This window comes from Ylistrum balloti, unplaced genomic scaffold (genome assembly GCF_031769215.1).
Source record: "Ylistrum balloti isolate Yb309-2 unplaced genomic scaffold, AGI_CSIRO_Ybal_v1 Utg371692, whole genome shotgun sequence".
NCBI classification, from domain to species: domain Eukaryota; kingdom Metazoa; phylum Mollusca; class Bivalvia; order Pectinida; family Pectinidae; genus Ylistrum; species Ylistrum balloti.
The window spans coordinates 1-20,260 of record NW_026782854.1 but is presented as its reverse complement, the minus strand read 5'-3'; the positions used below and the strand labels follow the sequence as shown (position 1 = coordinate 20,260).

Sequence of the window (20,260 nt, the reverse complement as noted above, 5' to 3'; positions counted from 1 at the left end):
ACAACTCACTAGACACTCTCCCAGACACACAAATGACCCGCTCTGACACTGCGTTTATCAGCCAATTGATTTGAATCACTGGACGCAATATCTAGCTCCTTGCCAAAAATGTTCTAGTCTACTCTTCAAGATATGAAGCATGAAGTGTCCATGAATCAGCCTAAGAGTCGTATCTCGCCTTTTGTGAGACATTTGCATTTTGATCTTGCACAACTTACATTAAGCTTTAAACCATGTGCAGACAGGTTCTTGTTTTGCAGCAAACGTATGTCCTTTATTACATCACACATACAGTGTATGCATTTTCGACACAAAAGAAAAAAAATATATACCTTACTTCATAAGCTTCACATGGCAGATTTCGTCGACGAAACAGAGAACGCTTTACCTTCCGGAGCACTTCGTTTTCGTTGACTCAAAAATATTCTTACTTATAATCAGAATTTCATATGACACTTTTGAAATTTATCGAAATGTCAAAACGGGAGGTGCACTAGTTTCATATTTCAATTAATTTCAAAGAATGTCACTCATTATGTATATTCTGAATGATATCATTATTTGAATATAGTATAAGCAACAGACCTAACGATTATAGAGGTTAAGGGATAGTTATCAAGTGTCATGAAACAGAAATTGTGACACTGAATATAGTAAGGAAGTGTCAATATATACATATCAGCAAAACTGTCCTCCTGTACTAATAATTCTTTCTAAGTTATTTCCAATGGGAAATAACCAACGTTACGCTCCAAAATTTCCAGCATTTTATTCTACCATACCTGGGTGTTTAGAAGAAGATTTTTGAAATTTTTGGCCCCACCCATCAGCCACATTGGGGTCAGCACGGATCAACATGGGCATACCATCATGCTATTATCCTTCACTTATAATTCTAACCAAGTTTGAAACGTTTCCAACGGGAAATTAAACAGAATATGTTAAAAATCTATTTTTCCTATATAAGCTAGATTAATATTTACCCTCTCCCCACAGGGTAATAATGTGAGACCCTGGGATAATGACGTTCATAATTTTGGTAAAGCACCTTAAGATGCTTTCATCCATGACGAGTTTTTTTTTATTCTTCCATATCTGAGTATTGAGAAGACGATTTTTGAAATTCGAGTCAATTTGACCCCTTTTGGCCCCGCCTCTCTGGCCCCTGCAGAGTGGGACTGTATTATTCACAATTTTGGTTCATCTTAGGCCAGGTTTAATATCTGCAAAATTGCATTGAAATCGGATCAGGAGATTTGAGAAGAAGTTGAAAATGTTAAATTGTTAACGAACGTACGACGCACGACGCCGGATGAAGGTAATCGAAACAGGTCACCATGCATGAAGTTTGGAAGGTGCACTAGTCCTGAAATCCAACAAATTTAATTTTGAACCGTGCCATTATTCGGTTAAGTAAATAGTGTCATGCAGATTACAGCAAACTTCGGAACTGCAAGTCCACCAGCAATGTCTACTACGTGTTATCTCAAATTCTACAAAGCATAGGCAAAACACAAGTGAATGGCATTTTTCGATACAAATTTAGAATTAGATACAATGGAAGAAGATAGCGAAGTATCCGCTTCAAGTAGCCATTTCTTCTTCATGTTCTTGTCAGGGCCTCAATTTTGAAACCTTGTCGGTGGTTCAGGAAAACAAAAAATTGATCGAAGAAAATGGCAAATATAAATGTTATTGTTCAAAGTATTTATTCAACTAGAAAATGCCCATGATGCAGTAATGCTTCCGCTTCCTTGAACCCTGAAACACTTTTAACCAAGGTATCGAAGTAGAAAAAGCAATTGTTTGAAGCCACTGACGTCATTAGTGGCATGTCATGGGTTGGCGAAGGGACAAATATTGGCAGCATGCCAGATTCATAAAAAAATAACGTGGACAACATTTACCTACAAAAATAACAATTTTATTTATCATGTAGCTACAAAAACACACAGTTAAACAAACTTCAAACATTTGATTATGTCATGAGATTATGAAAGATGACGATGAAAGCTAAAGGTTGATGTTTTTTTTGTTCTTTACAACTTCAATTTCCAATACAGGTACAATCCTTACATATATTAATCATTTAAGATGACTTTAAACTGGAACAGAACGCAAATTTCTTTAATACCTTTTCTCAACACCGATCATGTTCCAAACACATTTTACTAAAGGGTACAGAGTTATAGTGAGAATTAGATTTTCCCAACCTAACCTTAATTTAACCTAATAATGTATATTCTTTTTACGTGCTTTATTTTTCTCGAAACTTTTTAACCATATTCATGTTAAGTTAATTAGGTATGCGCGTTCTCAGACTAATAAACGAAAGTAAATGTAAGTTAAGAATTAACTAATGCATGTGCTAGTGTGTGGGCTAACATCGTATATACAGGAACAACTATTTACCCTACAGCAAGATGTCATTACCCACACGCATTGGTAATGTTAACATACGCATGCGTTGCCGTGTGATCATATGACTGAAGATACATTAACATGTTGTACGATATTTAGCGTAAAGATTTATTGAGAATTTCAATATCAAGCATATTAGATACATCCAAGCACTGAGTGAATTTCATATATTACCAGACATGCCAGTATCTAAACCATACTAGAATAAACTTACGTGTTATATCAGGCTCGTATATGGAAGTTATTTAATGTCATATATAAAGAATACTTTTGTTTCTCTCTTCAACTTAATACAACAACTGTTACGTTTTGTTTTTAATAAGCAAAAGTAAAACCAACACGTCATTTTTGTTTCGGTATTTGAGCAAAAAAATATGTTACATGAAAAAATCAATTCAATTCGTCAATGTTCAATGAAGTCTGTTAAAACAATGCACAAAATCAGATGTTGAATGCACCATTTGCGTTTTTTGTTTTTTGTTTCAAAATCTATGTCGTGTATCAAATACGTTTGCAACAGTCATAAAATACAATTCATCAACCTGTTTTAAGATATTACATTGATTTCATGCAACTAAATATATCTATAAATGACACTGACATAAGCTCTCAAAAATTATCCCATGTTTTAGGTCATATGACAGGGGCATAAAACAGTTGATAAACCGCCATTATCGAACCCTCTTAGCTGTCTATATATACTACTGATGGACAAATGGAACCGTATTAAGCAAATCAGAATGGTTCACCACTATCTTTGTCCAAAATCTGCATTCTTTCTGTGCTCAAGATTAAATTTTACATCTGGGTATTTAACGTCGAAAATAAATGAGAAAATCTTTGAATCCTTAGATAACAATAAAATATGATAAGGTTATTGAACACATAACTTGGCCTTGTTATCACAATAACATAAAATACTGACATATCACATTAATATGCATACAAAGTTTTCAAACTTCTACCTACAATACAAAGCATATGATATAATGGCGAACACTAATGGTAGCATACTGGCACTTGAAAACAAAGTAAACTACATAGAAATACATACAAATTATGCGGAATAGCTTGCACACGTACATTTTCCAAGCTTATTTTACATTTAAGTATGATATAGAAGTACTATGAAAATATAAAATTTATAGCTCTGACTTTTAAAACTAATACGATTAATCGCTATACATGTACGTCATAAGGCTTGGGTGTCCAAAACATTACATCAATATGGCGAAAAACGTTCTTAAGAAAGTCGCAAGAGTGCTTTAGTGTTGAATTAAGTATTTGTTGAAATGCCAGGGCATAATATGACACAATATGACACAAACGTGAAATGAAGAGGTACACTAAGTGACAAAACTAAAAAAAACAAGAACAAAAATACTGATGGATTTCCAAGGATATCATCCTCACCTCAAAAAAACTAGAGCCATGGAAGCATTTGTCTTCATACGAAGTAGCTCAAATTGTCTGGTCAGTTGAAAGATGATATACTGTAAGGTGTTTTTAGGAAGAGTGGGGTGCAAACCGAGCACTATCGTGGCCAATTAAAGGCACGTGATGGTCTTCATAGGTTAATACCGCAAAGCAAGCACATATTTTCTACATGTTAGATGTGAGACGAATTAAGAAATGTAAACCATTGCTTTCATAGACGAATGTTGAGAATTTGGGATTATCAGAATTAATAAGGTTGTGTTAATTCAATTATTAGTTAAACTAGTACCTTATGCGAAGGTTAATCAATATGATCATGCATTTCTCTGACACTTCAAACAATAGAAACTAGCAATAATCTCAATACATACAAAGTCATATCAATATAACAACGACTACAATTGCAGAGGAGTATAAAGAAATAATTTCCTATGTAACGTATGTCATTGTTTCCATGATGTCTTGCTATGGAATACAACCAGGTAGAAACAATTTATGAACAAAGTTACGCTGAAACTTTACTTTAAAATAACTGTGCACAGATATCCGTTTTAAAAACAACAAAGATAACACCCGTTGCCACCACGCTGAAATGAATGTACACAAAATCGCTTAAAAAGCACAATATACAATGTATTTCTGATTTGTTTCGTTTGAACATTTCAGTTCGTTGATAGACTTCGATACATCAAAAGCTGTTGTTTCTGTCTGTATATAGACTTAATTCGTGATCCATTTTCAGGATACGGATACTCTTATGAAGACAAAGGAATATTACTGGTCGTCAATGAAAAGGTTGAGCAGAAGACGTGAAGCCGTATGGATGCAATTAAAGGGCATATGATCCATCGTTCTTGCGCAAAGATGCTGACTTCGTCGACGAGAGAACAGGGGCCTTCTTACTGATATGAACTAACTTTTTATATTCATTTCGAACCTGTAATACATAAATACATTCCTGAGTTATGTATCCAATTGTATCGACATAAAATTATACAATAGAAATATATAAAATACTCGTTGTAGTACTTCAGAACTTTCCACATGTGAATATCTTTGCGAGATGCACAAAAACACGTTTTTATGTTGTTTAACTGTTACGGGGGTTATTTATTCCTGCTATACATAAATCACGACGATTGTATGTTTTACTAAACCATTTTACCAATGCCCATCAGTATAATCAATCAATCATAATAAATATAAGGTTGTATTATACAATTTCCATTTAAATGTTTAATAAAATTGCAGATTCAGATATTCCCCCTTACCTTTTTATTGAGTAGACAATGGAAAATGAAGATGAAAAGGCCTTGAAGACTGTTTAATACTGTAAATATGTAAGCCATTGTGACAGTCTCTTCATTGAGGAAAAAATAGCCAAACACCCAGGTAAGACCGAGAAGAACCTCTAAGGCGAAAGCACCCTGTATCCAGGCCCTGAAACAAAACAACAAGATACAATCCAGAGGGAGTGTTTAATAATAGCTGATTTAACGTTTCAAGTTTTATATGTTTATTAACCACAAAAAGACAATTAAATATTAAAGATAAAGTCTTACTTAAAATTCCCGGCATTTGCCTTTTCTCTAGAAAATACATAATCCGAATGGCGACACACTGTGCTCATTGCGTAAGTCAATATCCCAGCATTCACCTGAAATGAACAACAAAATGACAAAATCTTATAAAATTGTCTTTCCTCATAGCAGCATAGTTATTTTAACTTAATATTTGATTAATTTCATTAAATGTGTTTCCTGTAGTAATTAATCGGTACAATAATTTTTATCAAAACTGTAACCATAGAGCTGTCTTTGGTCCATTCTTGTGTAGAATGTTGTTATCATATTGCTTTAAAATGATCGTCAACAACAATGTCAGAAAGAAAACCCCAAGAGGTCATATTTCGGTGAAAAAATTGAACTCCTTGACAAACCAACTGTGACATGATAAAAATGAAAGGGTTACAAATAGAAACAATAATAACACCATTTATGCGCATATCGTTTACGAATGAGATATTATGTACCAGCAAGACGGCAGCAACAGGTCCTGCAAAACTCCAGATGAAAAAACGGTCCGTTGTCAACCAGCAACTGCAAGGGATAAATATCACTAATTATGTAAACACTACCAACAACAACCTGTCTTTGATTAAGCAAATTATGTAACAAATCAATCAATGAGTGACACTGACTTCCATTCCTTAAAGAATTGAAACAAATATCAAAGTGCAAAGACGATGTCTCTTTTAAGTTGAGCTTCATCATTATTCCATAAAATTAAATGCCTGGTATTATAATTCTGTCCTTGTAATAATCCGTATACTTACTATTGTGGTGTGCCATAAGCTGTGAAGTCTATCCCGGCAGTGGTTGCCACTATAACTATAGGAATGCCTATGTAGAAGAGAGAAACAAACAACATAATATATATATAAATATATATATAAAACAAATCATATATGGTTTTTCTCTCAAATCGATTGAAAATTGTTTAATTTTGAAACTTTTCTTCTTGTTGTTTTTTCTGATATTATTGTTGTTTCTATCTTACATTCCTCTGTAATATTTCGTACCATATCCGGCCAGATAAAAGTATTTCAGGTTAGACTTGGCTGTATCGAAAACTTGGACCAACATAATGACGATCTGTACGGCCTCCATCAACATCCACGTGAAAGCAGACAGGAAAAAGAAATGCAACAGAAGGGCGATAACTGCACACGACACCTGTAGACGATAAACAGGAGACAACTGCTTCAGAAAATATGTTAAATCAAAATTTTTATCTTATGAGGAAGAAAATATGCCGTTTGATCAGAAGTCAAAATAACACGCGAGGAAAATACGCAATATTGATGTAATGAATTATTTTGAACGAATCCGTTAAATTCGTGTTTTACATGATACTGAACCAAATGTATTGTTTTACGGGGCTAAAGTTAACGACAAAGCCCTCTTACCTGTTTATCTGTCTGGTCAATACCAACGATGAAAGTAAGTTCGGCAGCAAACAGGGAAAAGACAAGATTTTTATGGATGGAATTCCTTTCACCCTGTAGTGGACTGGTAAACATAAGGTGTTAAAATATTAGTGTTATTGTAAGAAATGTATGTTACTCACACACAGCAAAATCTATACAACGATGAAGCGGTGAATGTGAATCCTATTCAGTATGCCCACATGAAGTTGCTAAATTGGAATTTCAAACCTCGCACTGTGTGAAATGTTATATCTGTCAAACGCATTGTAGGTCCAGATTTATGAATACAGTGGAAATACGGACCTTACACAGTACACAAATAAAATCGTCTCACTCCACGAATTTCTAGAGAAGACAACCATTGGCCTTACATCCTGCATATCAAATAAATATAGGTAGTTAACAGGCCTTAGATCAGGATTTTTGCGGACAAACAAAATGTTACCCCGTACTCCATATATAGCAAGCCGTGTACTATGCAATCCTGTGTATTCCTAAAACAGTCTATCAACAGGTCATACACCCTGTATACCCATCGACAGGTGACCGTATTATGTATACCAAGTGAGAAGTAATTATAGGCCCTGCGTTATGTATACCTGAGACAGTTGAAGGTCAACCAGCTTGTGAAGAGGCTGATCAAAGAAATGATACATCCAGCATAAGTAATGTACCGCAGGATAGAGTGATGGTGACTAGACATCTGTAAATATAAATTCACACAATCATTTATTGAAAACGTATCAGTAGGTGAAAAATTTAATTTTGTAAAATATGTAAATCCTTCAAAAATGTTCTAAACAATTTCAAAACAAGTTACATAAAACATACCAATCAAATTCACTGTTTGTCTTGATAGAGAGAATCGTTTATGTGGACCGCGCATTATGTATGATTCATTTTGAGTTTAAGTGCACTGAAGATTGCGTTACGATCAACATCGATAAGCTTTGCGATATCAGCAATTGATTCTTTCAATTTTATATGAAAGAATGGCCAAGATATCGTAGATATGAAATTGACCTTATGTGTCATGAAATGTCTTTTTTGCACATTTTATCACTGCATTTGCATTTTCTTTGTCACCTCGGTACATTTAGAGGCATCTAATAATGCTGTGATGTATGGCAGCCCATTGTCAGTTTTATTAATATAATTTGATATCGCCTGTAATGATTATGTGGAGATTTAATCCAAATCAATCATGATGTCGAAAAGCGGATATGGCGTAATGGTACGGAAGAATTTGATATTGTCTGATAAAGTAGATTATAAAGTTAAACATATTTTTTCAAACATTTCATTTGTTACAAGACACATACTGCTACTCCAGATACGTCCAGTAGAATGGCAAAGCTTGTTAGGTGATTACACTGACACGTGACACGATAGGGAGTCCTATTTGATACATCACATCCGCTCTGGGACCAGCTTCCCGATTCACTGTAATATGGATGAAAATCAAGTCACATTTATCGACAGACAGTATAATTGTGCTTTTTAATCGAAAGTATTTGAAATTAATTAAATTTAAAAATACTAAGATGATAAGAAGACTAGCTCACCCTTCGGAAAAGTTCCAGAATGAGCACAATGGCACAGATTCATCATCGATTGGCTGTAAAGAAAAGGGAATATTTATTTCATATTTCTGTAGGTTTCTAAAATTTCTATACCATATGCCATATGTTTCCTTAAAATGGAATAGAAAATAATATTTAATTCATTCTTCTATTTTTCAATCCATAAATATGACTTGCTTGCATTCGTGCAGAAGTAGCATATACATAGTAGTAAAGCGTATGTCCGATAAATGTCAACTAAATTATTTTCTTTTTTCAGTGCATTTTTCAAAACGATGAAGTGACAAATAGGATAAATTGATTCGTGTATTTCTTAGAGAAACAAAATGAAGACTGTTGTAGTAAATGATCATCAGCAGGACATAATTCAGGATATCTTAATTCTTTATTTTCTTCCAGAGAAATACAACTGCACTTGTCTTTCACGATGTTGATAAAAACTTAAACAACTGAAGTGTATATGTTTTTCTCATCTGCTTGACATGGTGATGCTGTGGCTGCTGGATAGCTCTTTCTCTTACCCTGGACAGCAAAATCCTCACTTTTTAACCGGTGTGAGATGTCCTTGTCTCTTACCCTGGTCAGGTAAATCCACACCTTTTACCAGTGTGAGATTTCCATTTCTCGCACCTCAGACAGCCTTATCCGATGTAAGTATTGAATAATTTCAGAGTAGTAAGTGCGAGAAAAAACCTATTACATATATTACAGGGGTTTATCAGTATAGGGCTAATATCCTGTAACATCCTAACCTCGGCTAACGACTCGGTTGGGATTATGTGACAGGATCTTCGCCCTCGACTGAGATACCCCTATTTCGCTAAGTTACAGGGCTAAGATCCCGTAACATCCTAACCTCGGCTACCGCCTCGGATGGGATTACGTTACAGGATAATAAAACGCCAGAATATGATCATTTTGGTGATTATCATAGTCAAAAACAGATCTTAGCTCTCGACTGAGATACCCTGATCTCGCTCAGTTACAGGTAACAGATTTTATCAGTCTCGCCCTGAGATAGAGATGGGTGATTCCCCTGTCAGAACAATGGGATGGAATCACAGGAACAATTCACTGACATCACGTCAATAATCAAATCATATCACTAATACGAAGCAATGAGACAACAAAACTATAAGTGAGTATCTGATAAAGCCAGCAGGGTAAGAGAAAATAATCCTTTATCCCCATGTTGGTGAGACAGGGTGATATCTACCCTCGGAAAAAATGTTTATGTTGCAAACACTCGTCAAGTCTACCTTGTTTGCTAGCTTCATCATCTTTTCCCTTAGGTTGAGATCTACCTATCTCTCCTTCAAGAGTGTGAAAAAAGACACCTGGCACACGCATTCAATTGGACATTGATGATGACGCGATGAATTGGTTTCTCAACAACTTACAATTTGTTCATGTGAAAACTATAATAAATGTAGTTATGCTCCATGACAGATCATCTGCGAAAAAAGTGTTGTAATCACAGTTCATTTTTTTTATTATTAAAAACAGAAGTATGTTCCGAAAACTGTCACTCTGCCATAAGGTAGTGTCCTGTCTTTGACTATGATAATGGTCATGTTCTAGTGTTTTAATGTCATGTTTGCTGAAGCAATGCGAAGCCATATCAAAAGATCCACTCTGAAGTTTTCCCTTTCCCATCTTATTTGTAATGTCATACAGTGAATATTGAAGGGAAAGTGTTGTCCTTCTTCTTGTCCTTAGGACTCCTTTGGTGGAAAGTTTTCTTACTTCGATTACTATAGTACCAACAATTCATGTTGAGTAGACTTCATGTCATGAGGGAACTAAACCAATGTATAAATTTTATGTCACGACGGCCTTATTTTCTGCTACTTTTGATCTCAGTTAGAATAGCATTATATTTCCAGCGGAGTCTGGATTGAAATATATTTCGTGACTTAAAATTATTTTCTGGCTCCAGTCAGTGTTTTGCTTGCTACATTTAACCCATTGTTTCTGTGCCGTTACCTCAATACTTGAATATCAGTATATTCCCTTAAAGAACATATATAATCCACTTGAATTCAAATATCGCACACTCTGGACGCTTAACTGAAAGTGTATATATATTTATAAGTAAACAGAAATTTCAAAAAAAAAAAAAAAAAAAAAGAAAAGTAAGAGACTTAAAAAAAATGCCATCTTGAATTCTTACATTTATTATTCGGATCAGTTAGTTTGCACAAACAGCATTCTCCATGATATATGTAATTAAGATTCCCGTAACTTGAACGAACCAACGTAACGATTTAATTTCTTTATAAGTTATGAATATAAATCTATCTATCTATCTATTGATGTCACTCATGTCTAGTCCAAGTACAATGCCCTGAAAGGGTTATAACCACATGTTCGTGACAGTCCATATCTTTAACATTCAAAGCGTCTATCTATATAGATTGAAATGAATCCACTACCAAAGAACGCAGTTATACTTGATTGTGTTCTTACCTAATGTTGTAGCTGCTTAATGAACAAATATGAAATAGCTTATCGTTGATATCGTCAGCTCATTTTTATATTAAAATCTGTATCTGTGTCATTAGCAAACATAATTTACATATATAGACACATGCCAAAAGCTAGTCTAAGTATTTACTAAAAATTTTATTTTGTCTTCAGTTACATATCCAAAAATGAAATTCTCTTTACCGTCAAAACCATATTTATCATTAATAGAATAAATTTAAGGCCCTTGTATCACACTGATTTAAGAAAAGAATAAAACATATAAAATTAACGATAATATCTGCTATGTGTTTCTAGGGATGCATTGTTTTTTCATCTCACATGTACATCAGGTATTTCTTTTTATAGCGAGTTTCTAGGGAGTTATTTCCTTGTATTAGTGACGCAACGTTTTTCATGAATTTATCTTTTTATAGCAGCACAGATCCATGGCAGTCAAAAGATGTAGTATCGTGACGTATCTTTAACAATAGATATCAGCTTTCTGTAAAATATTTAGAGAAAAGATTGCAATTCGACACCAAATAAAATAAGAATGACAAAGCGAATTAATTGAGATATCTCTTTAGACCTTATAACATCATAAACTTCCTAAGCATAAGAGAAACGGATACAAGTAGAGATTTATGTCGAGGACAAAGAGAAGAAATAATTACTAAGAAGATTTTCGAGAGACGGAAATGTATGTATGTATGTTTAGGACGTCTCCAGCAAGGGTTATGTTTACATTCAGTAATAAAGGTGAAGACTATTGGTAAATATTTACATGATTTTTTATTTAATGATGTCTGTGTTTTTAGCGTTATCAATTTAATTTTATCAACCTTCAGTAAATGTGACGTTGCTGAGTTCTCATCCGGCTGGTGTGTGCTAATAAGGATTAGGAGGATGTGGACAAATTGTATACAGCTACATTTGGACAATGCAACAACATGGCACGTCACATATGAAATTACAAGTGTGACACATTACTTCCTGGTTGAGGTAGACGCTCCCGTTTCACTGGCTGTATAAAGATATATTTTATCACTTTCCACAGTTCAGGTCTTTTAATCCGTGCCTGGTCACTTACCTGATGGAGGGTGGGACAATCGTCCTAATCAGCCTCGTTCTGACCCTTGGACAGCCTGGACTCTCTCTGTGTGAGTATACATGGCAAATTGTTTCTGAGAGCTTCGTTTCGCGATAAGTTATGTTGAATATCTACAATGTATGTAGATATGTAAACAAACCATGGTGTTGCTTGTACCGAAGCACAATCCAATAACATTACATAACTTACACTGTGTTGAAATCTGCTAACTTTTTAATACAATGTTTGAGATGTGTAATGTTGTGTATGCATGTGTGTTGAATATAAATAGTCGTTTAGACCTTGATGTTATACACATTTTGTTTTTCATAGGGAAGTCATCTTGAAGTACAAAAAGTTATGTATGTTTGTATCTTTGAAAACAGGATGATTAAGAAAGGATTAAAACAATAAAACAAGTAAATTGGTTATATTGCCATCCATTTACGTGTAATGTAGAAATAGCTTGCTGTTAAATTTTCTCTCGTTTAAGCAAGACGTAAGTGCTTTTATTAACCCATCCAGCATGTCCGGCATGGCGTGTTGTCACTCTTACTCCTCATCTTATAGTTATCAGTACATACAGCTCTGTTTACATCTTCTTGGCCGATTTTGTTTTGTTTACAGACATGTTAATATTTTAAGAATCACTTTAAAGGTGATAGCGTGACGGCTTGTACTGAATGTTTACAAATGAAAGGTATACTTTAATATATATTTCAAAAAATGTAATGATAACTTACCATTCATCTATAAGTTTGAGGGTGAAATTAAACAAAATTGTACGTCATACAGTCGTTTCGTCCTCCTAGGACTTGTCAGTGATGTTGGAGTTCAATTAAGTATAGAAATCGAGGAGTCCATTGAAATTAAATATTGACTGAAATTAATGCCCCTCCATATGATTATAAGCCACAGAATAAAATCTGAAACACAAGGAAATCAACTTCTTAATCAGACAAATGAAGCTATTCTAAAAGAAATAAAACAGAAACTTTGAATGGTGTTGATGAAAAATGTAGGGAAAAAAAATGAAATCCTGCAAGGCGTTACACTGAGTAAATTGTGATCTATCCATATATCTAACGGCTAACTATCGAAAAATGAATTTGTAAAACCTAACTATGGGATAAATGGTTACTCCATGTTTCTATATATCTGATATTTTGGTACATGTGCAGTTGCTGAACAGTGCTGAAATTATGTAATCATTTTAATTGCCGCAAACAGACATACATTTTAAACGAATATAGAATACCCTTGAATTAATTGTACAAGTAATCAATTTAATTGAATCCACAGTATACAATCTTCCACAAAGAAATCCTTTGCAAATCTTAATGTACTTTTTCATGCTGCTTTCATTTTTCATATGTCTGCTAATATTTTTTTTATCACACAAACTGCCGTTTTCCCGTTATATTTCGTTCCCGTTCCCGTTCCCCATAAATATACATGTATGTGATTACTTGTGCCATTAAAATAAATTAAGCTTGATACTTCTTGATCACTGTTTAATCAACAATGTATGTACAATAACTTTTCGGCAACCTCTGTGCAATATACTGTAAACGTTTTGCAAAATACCATGTAACACAGGATTAAAATCAAACTGTCAATTGTGGTTTTATTGAATGGCTGTTTTTTATGGACTTTACGGTAAATCAATCAACAAGTTTTGTGTTTCTTCTGAATATTGTCATTTTGTATCCTGACTGAACACTTGTTAACACGAAATATCACATGACAGCTGCATTGTGTCACAGAGAGTCATTTCTCGATTATGTAATCGACTCCAGATGACCGGAAACGTCACAGCGAGACCTCGATCGGGTAGACCACGTGTACGAGAGTCCGCCAGGATCATTATTTAAGCACTCTTACAAGGCGAAACCGGTTCTACTAGGTTGGCTTCCGTCAAGCAACCGGAAGAACAAATCGTGGATTACGCGCTCACAGACCCGCTATAAGCCTCGACTCACAAGACGTTACCGTATTGCTCGGCAGCGCTTGGTAGCTGACCATGTGAATTGGCGTCTACGTCAGTGGTCAATTTTTTTATGGATGAGTCCAGATTTTGTACATTTTCATAATGGCAGGAAGCGTGTTTGGCATGAGGTGGGTGAGAAGTATGTTGACTGCTGTATCACTGAGCATGAATGACCGTTTTGGTGGGGGCTTGGCAATGCTTTGTCTATGGTTTAGTCTTGATGGTCGGACTGACTTTGTAGACTCACAGATTTACAGTGAAGGTTGAAATCCTTCATCCAATTGTAAGACTCTTTCCGGCTGCTGTTGGTCCTGGATTTGTACTGATAGACGACGATGCAGGACCACATAAAGCTAGGCTTGTGAATGAGTACTTCAAGCAGAAGCTATCGACCGCATTGACTGGCCTAGTCTTTCACCTGACCTCAACCCAATATTTGTGTGAATGGTCCCCAATATAACGGTGAGTGAACCCCAGTATATGTGTGAATGGTCCCCAATATATCGGTGGGTGTACCCCAATATCTGTGTGAGTGGTCCCAAATATATCGGTGAGTGTACCAAAATATCTGTGTGAGTGGTGCCCAATATATCGACGAGTGTACTCCAATATAAGTGTGAGTTTTCCCAAATATATCGGTGGGTGTACCCCAATATCTGTGTGAAATATATCGGTGTATCCCACAATATAACGGTGAGTGTACTCCAATATCTGTGTGAATGTTCCCCAATATATCGATGAGTGTACCTCAATATCTGTGTGAATGTTCCCCAATATATCGGTGAGTGTACTCCAATATCTGTGTAAATGTTCCCCAATATATAGGTGAGTGTACCTCAATATCTGGCTGATTGTGCCCTAATATATCGGTGGGTGTACCCCAATATCTGTGTGAATGTTCCCCAATATATCGGTGGGTGTAGCCGAATATCTGTGTGAATGGTCCCCAATTTATCGATGGGTGTACCCCAATATCTGTGCGAATGTTCCCCAATATATCGGTGAGTGTACCTGAATATCTGTGTGAATGTTCCTCAATATATAGGTGGGTGTAGTCGAATATCTGTGTGAATGGTTATATCCCCAAATATCTGTGTGAATATATAAATCGGTGAGTGTACCCAAATATCTGTGTGAATGTTCCCCAATATCTGTGTGAATGTGAATCGCAATATCTGAGTGTACCTCAATATCTGTGTGAATGTTCCCCAATATATCGGTGAGTGTACCTCAATATCTGTGTGAATGTTCCCCAATATATCGGTGGGTGTACTTCAATATATCCCCAATATATCGGTGAGTGTACCTCAATATATTGTGTGAATGTTATATCCCCAATATATCGGTGAGTGTACTCCAATATCTGTGTGAATGTTCCCCAATATATGTACCCAATATCTGTGAATGTCAATATATGTTCCCCAATATATCGTGTGTAATGTTGAATGTTCCCCAATATATCGGTGAGTGTACCTCAATATCTGTGTGAATGTTCCCCAATATATCGGTGTGAATGTTCCTCAATATATAGTGGTGTGAATGTTCCCCAATATATCTGTGTACCTCAATATCTGTGTGAATATATCGGTGGGTGTACCCAATATCTGTGTGAATGTTCCCAATATATCGGTGAGTGTACCCCAATATCTGTGTGAATGTTCCCCAATATATCGGTCGTGTGAGTGAATGTTCCCCACTTCAATATCTGTGTGAATGTTCCCCAATATATCGGTGAGTGTACTATCTGTGTGAATGTTCCCCAATAATATCTGTGTGAATGTTCCCCAATATATCGTGCCCGATATATCGGTAATTGTACTCCAATATCTCGGCGGATGAGGCTCAATATCTGTGTGAATGTTCCCCACAGATAAACCCCAGATCAGAATATTACTGCACTACTGTTGGTAACATGCTCTGAGTAACATAATACACATAATCGGTGAGTGTACTAGTCTCGGTGAAGGAAGAGCCACACTCAAGTCCGGAAACAAGATTTTATCTTATCCTTAACTGGTTAAGAAACGTCCATACGATGTTCGTGCCCACTTAAAACTCACTTGCACGAAGTGATATGCGTCCAAGTCTGACCATTTGCACAGTAACAGAGTGTATCCTTCTCTGTAATGCACACGTGTGGCACGCACTGCTTTGTATCCTTGTTTTCGAAGCATATGAGTCACAAAATGTGTATGAGAAAAGACATAAGTGTATATTATTGATAACAGTCCCTTGTGATAACCATTATACATTTTGTAAAAATAAAATTTGTGAGTTAATAAGGATATTACAATGTGTACAGTACTTTCTTTTTGTCCTATTTTTGGTGAATACTTTAGCCTGTCATACTGTCCTGTGTGAGTGTGTTCAGTCAACCAGAAAAGCTCGCCTACCTTTTCCACGTAAACGTCCCTTTCAATTTGAGGTTTTTTAATGTAAAACCTATTTTCATGATGTAATACTTACCATAACTTTAGTATGCAAATACAGTACCTACACCCATCTTTGTATCCCAACAACAAAAGATTCAAAAGAAAAACAGTCCCGCCCTCCATACGATCCATGAGCCATCACGGCAGGAACGCAGAGTGATCTCCCTTCCTCTAATAACCTTTATGGCGTACCCCACAGAGGGGCAGCCAGGCAGATAAGAAAGAGGGGAGGATAGGGTGGGACTCCATAAAGTTATGGTAAGTATTACTTCATGAAAATTGGTTTTACATCAAAAAACCTCATAATTACCATAACTTTAGCCACCGGCAGCCAGGCAGCCCCTTCAGGGACCTCTCTGTGAAAGAGCAGGTGTACCCACATGCCGCCGTACGGAAAGACATGGCCCGGGGCTAACGAGGAGGCCCAGCCACTGACTATGCCACCATCAAAGGTCCCAATGAATACAGGCCTTCTGAGTGGGAAGCTAGGGATCGCAGATAAAATTCTGTGAAGGTATCCCTGCCCTGCCAGAATGCTGCAGACATGACCTCCTGAAAGGAGGACCCATTGAGAGAAGGGCCCAGGATGAAGCAAGGGCCCTGACCTCGTGAGACCGCGCTTTCGCTCTCGCCCGAGCCAGATCATCTAAATGCTCGTAAGCATACTAAATCACCTGGCAAACCCACCTGGAAACCGACTGGGAGGAGATATCTCGTTGTCCCTGCTTGATGGGCAAAACAGACGGGATCGAGAGCCCCGCCCCCTGGTTTTATCAAGATAAAACCTAAGAGCCCGACAAGGACAAAGCAACCTATCTCGCTCCTCCGAGCTAGTCACAGCCAGGATCCTGATGGGATCGTGCGAGAATCCCGGAACCTGATTCTTCGCTAAAAACAACTCTATCCAGAGCAAAGCCTCTGATTAGGGCAGAAAGAGAGGAGGACTAACCTATCTCCTTCCTGCCATAACAAGGAAGAAATCTGGCAATAGCTGTACGATAGCCAGCAATAGTGCCAGGTGCCAGATAGCGGTACCTAAACAGAGAGATTAGAAAGTCCGCAATCAAATGCAGAGGCTTCGAATGAATAAGCTTCCTTGCCGACACACCAATCACAGAAGATCATCCAACGTGACTGGTAGACGGCAGAAGAGGAAGCCCTGATTGATTGCTCAATGCAATCTGACACCTCTTGAGAAAAGCCTGCCTTGGCGTGGCTTCCAGAGATAGCCTCAACGCGTGAAGGTGGAGGATCTCTGGTCAAGAGTGTGTCGTTCTGGGCCAAGGCTGGCAAAGGAGATTCGGTCTGGTGGAGAGAGCCAAGGGCTCCTCCACCAGAAACGACAAGAGCTCCTGAAACCAAGCTTGCCTCGGCCACAGAGGGGCTCTCAGAAGTAAGGAGCAGTGATGCTCCCAGAACTTCTGTAGCACCCTGCCCACCAGGTTGAAGGGAGGGAATGCATATGCATACGTCCCTTCCTATTCCAGAGAAAGGGCGTCCACAGCCCACGCCTTACGGTCTGGGACCGGGGAAACGAAGGTTAGCAGCTGGTTGTTCAGGGAAGTGGCAAACAGGTCTATAATAGGTCTGTCCCACGCCTGACAATTCCCCTTGAAAATCAAGGGACACAGCTGCCATTCCGTCAACACCAGCTTGTGGCGCCTGGAGAGTGTCCACCAACACACTCAGCCTGCCAGAAAGATACTTGACCGCTATGGTCAACTGCATGTCCTGGCAAAGAAGAAGGATGTGGATGGAGAGGGCACACAGGACATGAGACCTGGTGGCCCCTGTCTCTCCAGATACGCGACAACTGTTGTCGGTAGCCACACTTTGGACTGCAGGATACCCCTAAAGGACTGCAGAGCCAAATGAACAGTCTCATCTCGAGTACACTGATGTGCTCCGAGAGCTGTTCGCCAGACCACTCCCCCGAGCGGCATTGGCCATCGAGGTAAGCTCCCATTCCTGTCATGAACGCGTCCATGAACAGGATCATAGAGGGGATAGGCTTGGTCAGAGGTACCCCGTGGAAAACGTTCTCCTGAATGGTCCACCAGCAAGGGAACTCCCTGACCGACTGGGTAAGCGGGATCCAGGCCTCCTGGATGACGGAACCCAGTCAGACAGGAGGAACATCTGGAGAGGTCCGATGTGAATCCTTCCTAGGGGGACCACATCTGACAAGGAGTTGAGATACCCCAGAAAACTGAGGAACCAATATACCTGGACAAGCGACCAAGCGATGAAAGTCAGAGCCAGAGCCCTGACCTTCTCGAACTTCTCCAGAGGCGGAAGGGCTAAGCCCTGAACCATGTCAAAATGATTCCCCAGGAAGACGAAGTCCTAAGATGAAGGAACCTCTTACTTCTCTCTGGAAGGAATGAAGCCGACTCTGAGCAAGAGTTTCAGGACCAGACGAGTGTCCTTCACTAACGATTCCCACACCAAAAGAGGCATGAGGGAGTCGTCGAAATAGATGTGGACGTCTATTCTGCGTGAGTGAAGGAAACCACCAGCAGCAACTTGGTGAACACCAAAGGAGCTGTCGTGAGCCCCAAGGGCATCGCTGCCTTGGCAGCATGGTCCCTACTTCCTCCTGGAGCACCCGTGCCCTTTCCGAATCCCCGGGAGGAGGAAAGAAACAAAAACGGCCGGGAGGCGAGGGACGAATCCTGAAGAAGGGGAATACCTAGACCCTCCCTGACCACCGACAAAAGCCCAAGCGTCATCTGTAATATCCTGCCACTGGAAAAGGAAAGCAGAGAGACGTCCGCCCACAGGGAGTTCCGGATGGGGCAGATCGAGCCCCTGCCAGACCAGCGAATCGTCTCCCCACCCGGAGCCTGAGCCTGCGGGAGAAGGACATGAGCCTGGGACAGGAGAACCACCGTCCACCCGGCCATACCCTTCGCCTTTCGCGGCCAAGAAGCAGAAATAGTCAGGAACCCTTCTTCTTGCCCCCAGGAGGTTTCTTACCCATCCTACCCTTCCCCTTGTTGCCGTTGAAGTGAGGGTGGGACTTGGGCTGTGCAGAAAACTGAGCAGCCGAAGACTTGGCCTTCTTCATAGGAGGCACTGACCCCTGCGAGGCACTGGCCTTCTCAGCCTGAAACCTCTTCATCAGAAGTGCTGAGGCGACCGAGTCCTCCTTCATATCCTTCTGAACCCAAGGAAGAGCTCCCCTGAACAGGGTAGAGCCCTAGAAGGGGGCATTCAACAAGCGGAAACGGTAGGGTTACTGGACTGGGCGGAATTTCAGAACTGAAAACTACCTAGCCAACACGGCATTGACGAGCAGAGAAACCTGCAAGGCTGCCGTGTCCTGTATGTCGGCTGTTCTGTCTCGGATAACCGACACTCAGGCAAATCGGATACCCTGTATAGACAAACTGTCAGGAAGTCTATGTATGACAGGACTTGGATGGAGAGGTGCAACATTCTATCCATCCTGTGGTGCTCTTTGGGATCGAACACCACCTGGTCCACTGATTTGCCGGGCCAGGCAGCCAGCTGTCTCAACTCCAGCTGTGCTGGTTGAGAGGCCAGCTGCCCATCATGTGTGGCATAGTCGGAAGCTGAAGCCTCCGACAATTCACCAACACTGAGCTGCAGACTGACAAACCCGGGAGCGCGGGTAGAGAAGGAGTCCTTCTCTAAAACTGGAGCCCGGCCGTGGCCAGAACCGAAGACATGATATTGCCTTCTGGCAGAGACCGATCTGAGCAAACGGAAGCCCGAGGAGCCACCAGGGAATCCAGAAGGATGGTGGATTCAGGCGCCGACGATGCTGAGGTGGTGGGCAAACCTCCGCCCCCTGAGAATCCGGGAAATGTTGGCCCGGAGGAC

The 20,260-nt window shown here is 38.8% G+C and overlaps 1 protein-coding gene across 1 annotated transcript; it reads right to left on the bottom strand.

Moving 5' to 3' along the window:
* Positions 1 to 4,158: 4,158 nt before the first annotated feature.
* LOC132563358 (adhesion G protein-coupled receptor L3-like) lies at positions 4,159 to 8,552 on the bottom strand (the record flags this gene model as incomplete). The annotated part of the gene is made up of 10 exons (XM_060228119.1): positions 4,159 to 4,795; positions 5,130 to 5,298; positions 5,421 to 5,515; positions 5,891 to 5,957; positions 6,194 to 6,260; positions 6,440 to 6,593; positions 6,827 to 6,929; positions 7,447 to 7,550; positions 8,170 to 8,290; positions 8,413 to 8,552. Coding segments are annotated over 10 exons (1,128 nt in total), but the record flags the coding sequence as incomplete, so codon positions are not given.
* Between the last annotated feature and the right edge of the window lie 11,708 nt (positions 8,553 to 20,260).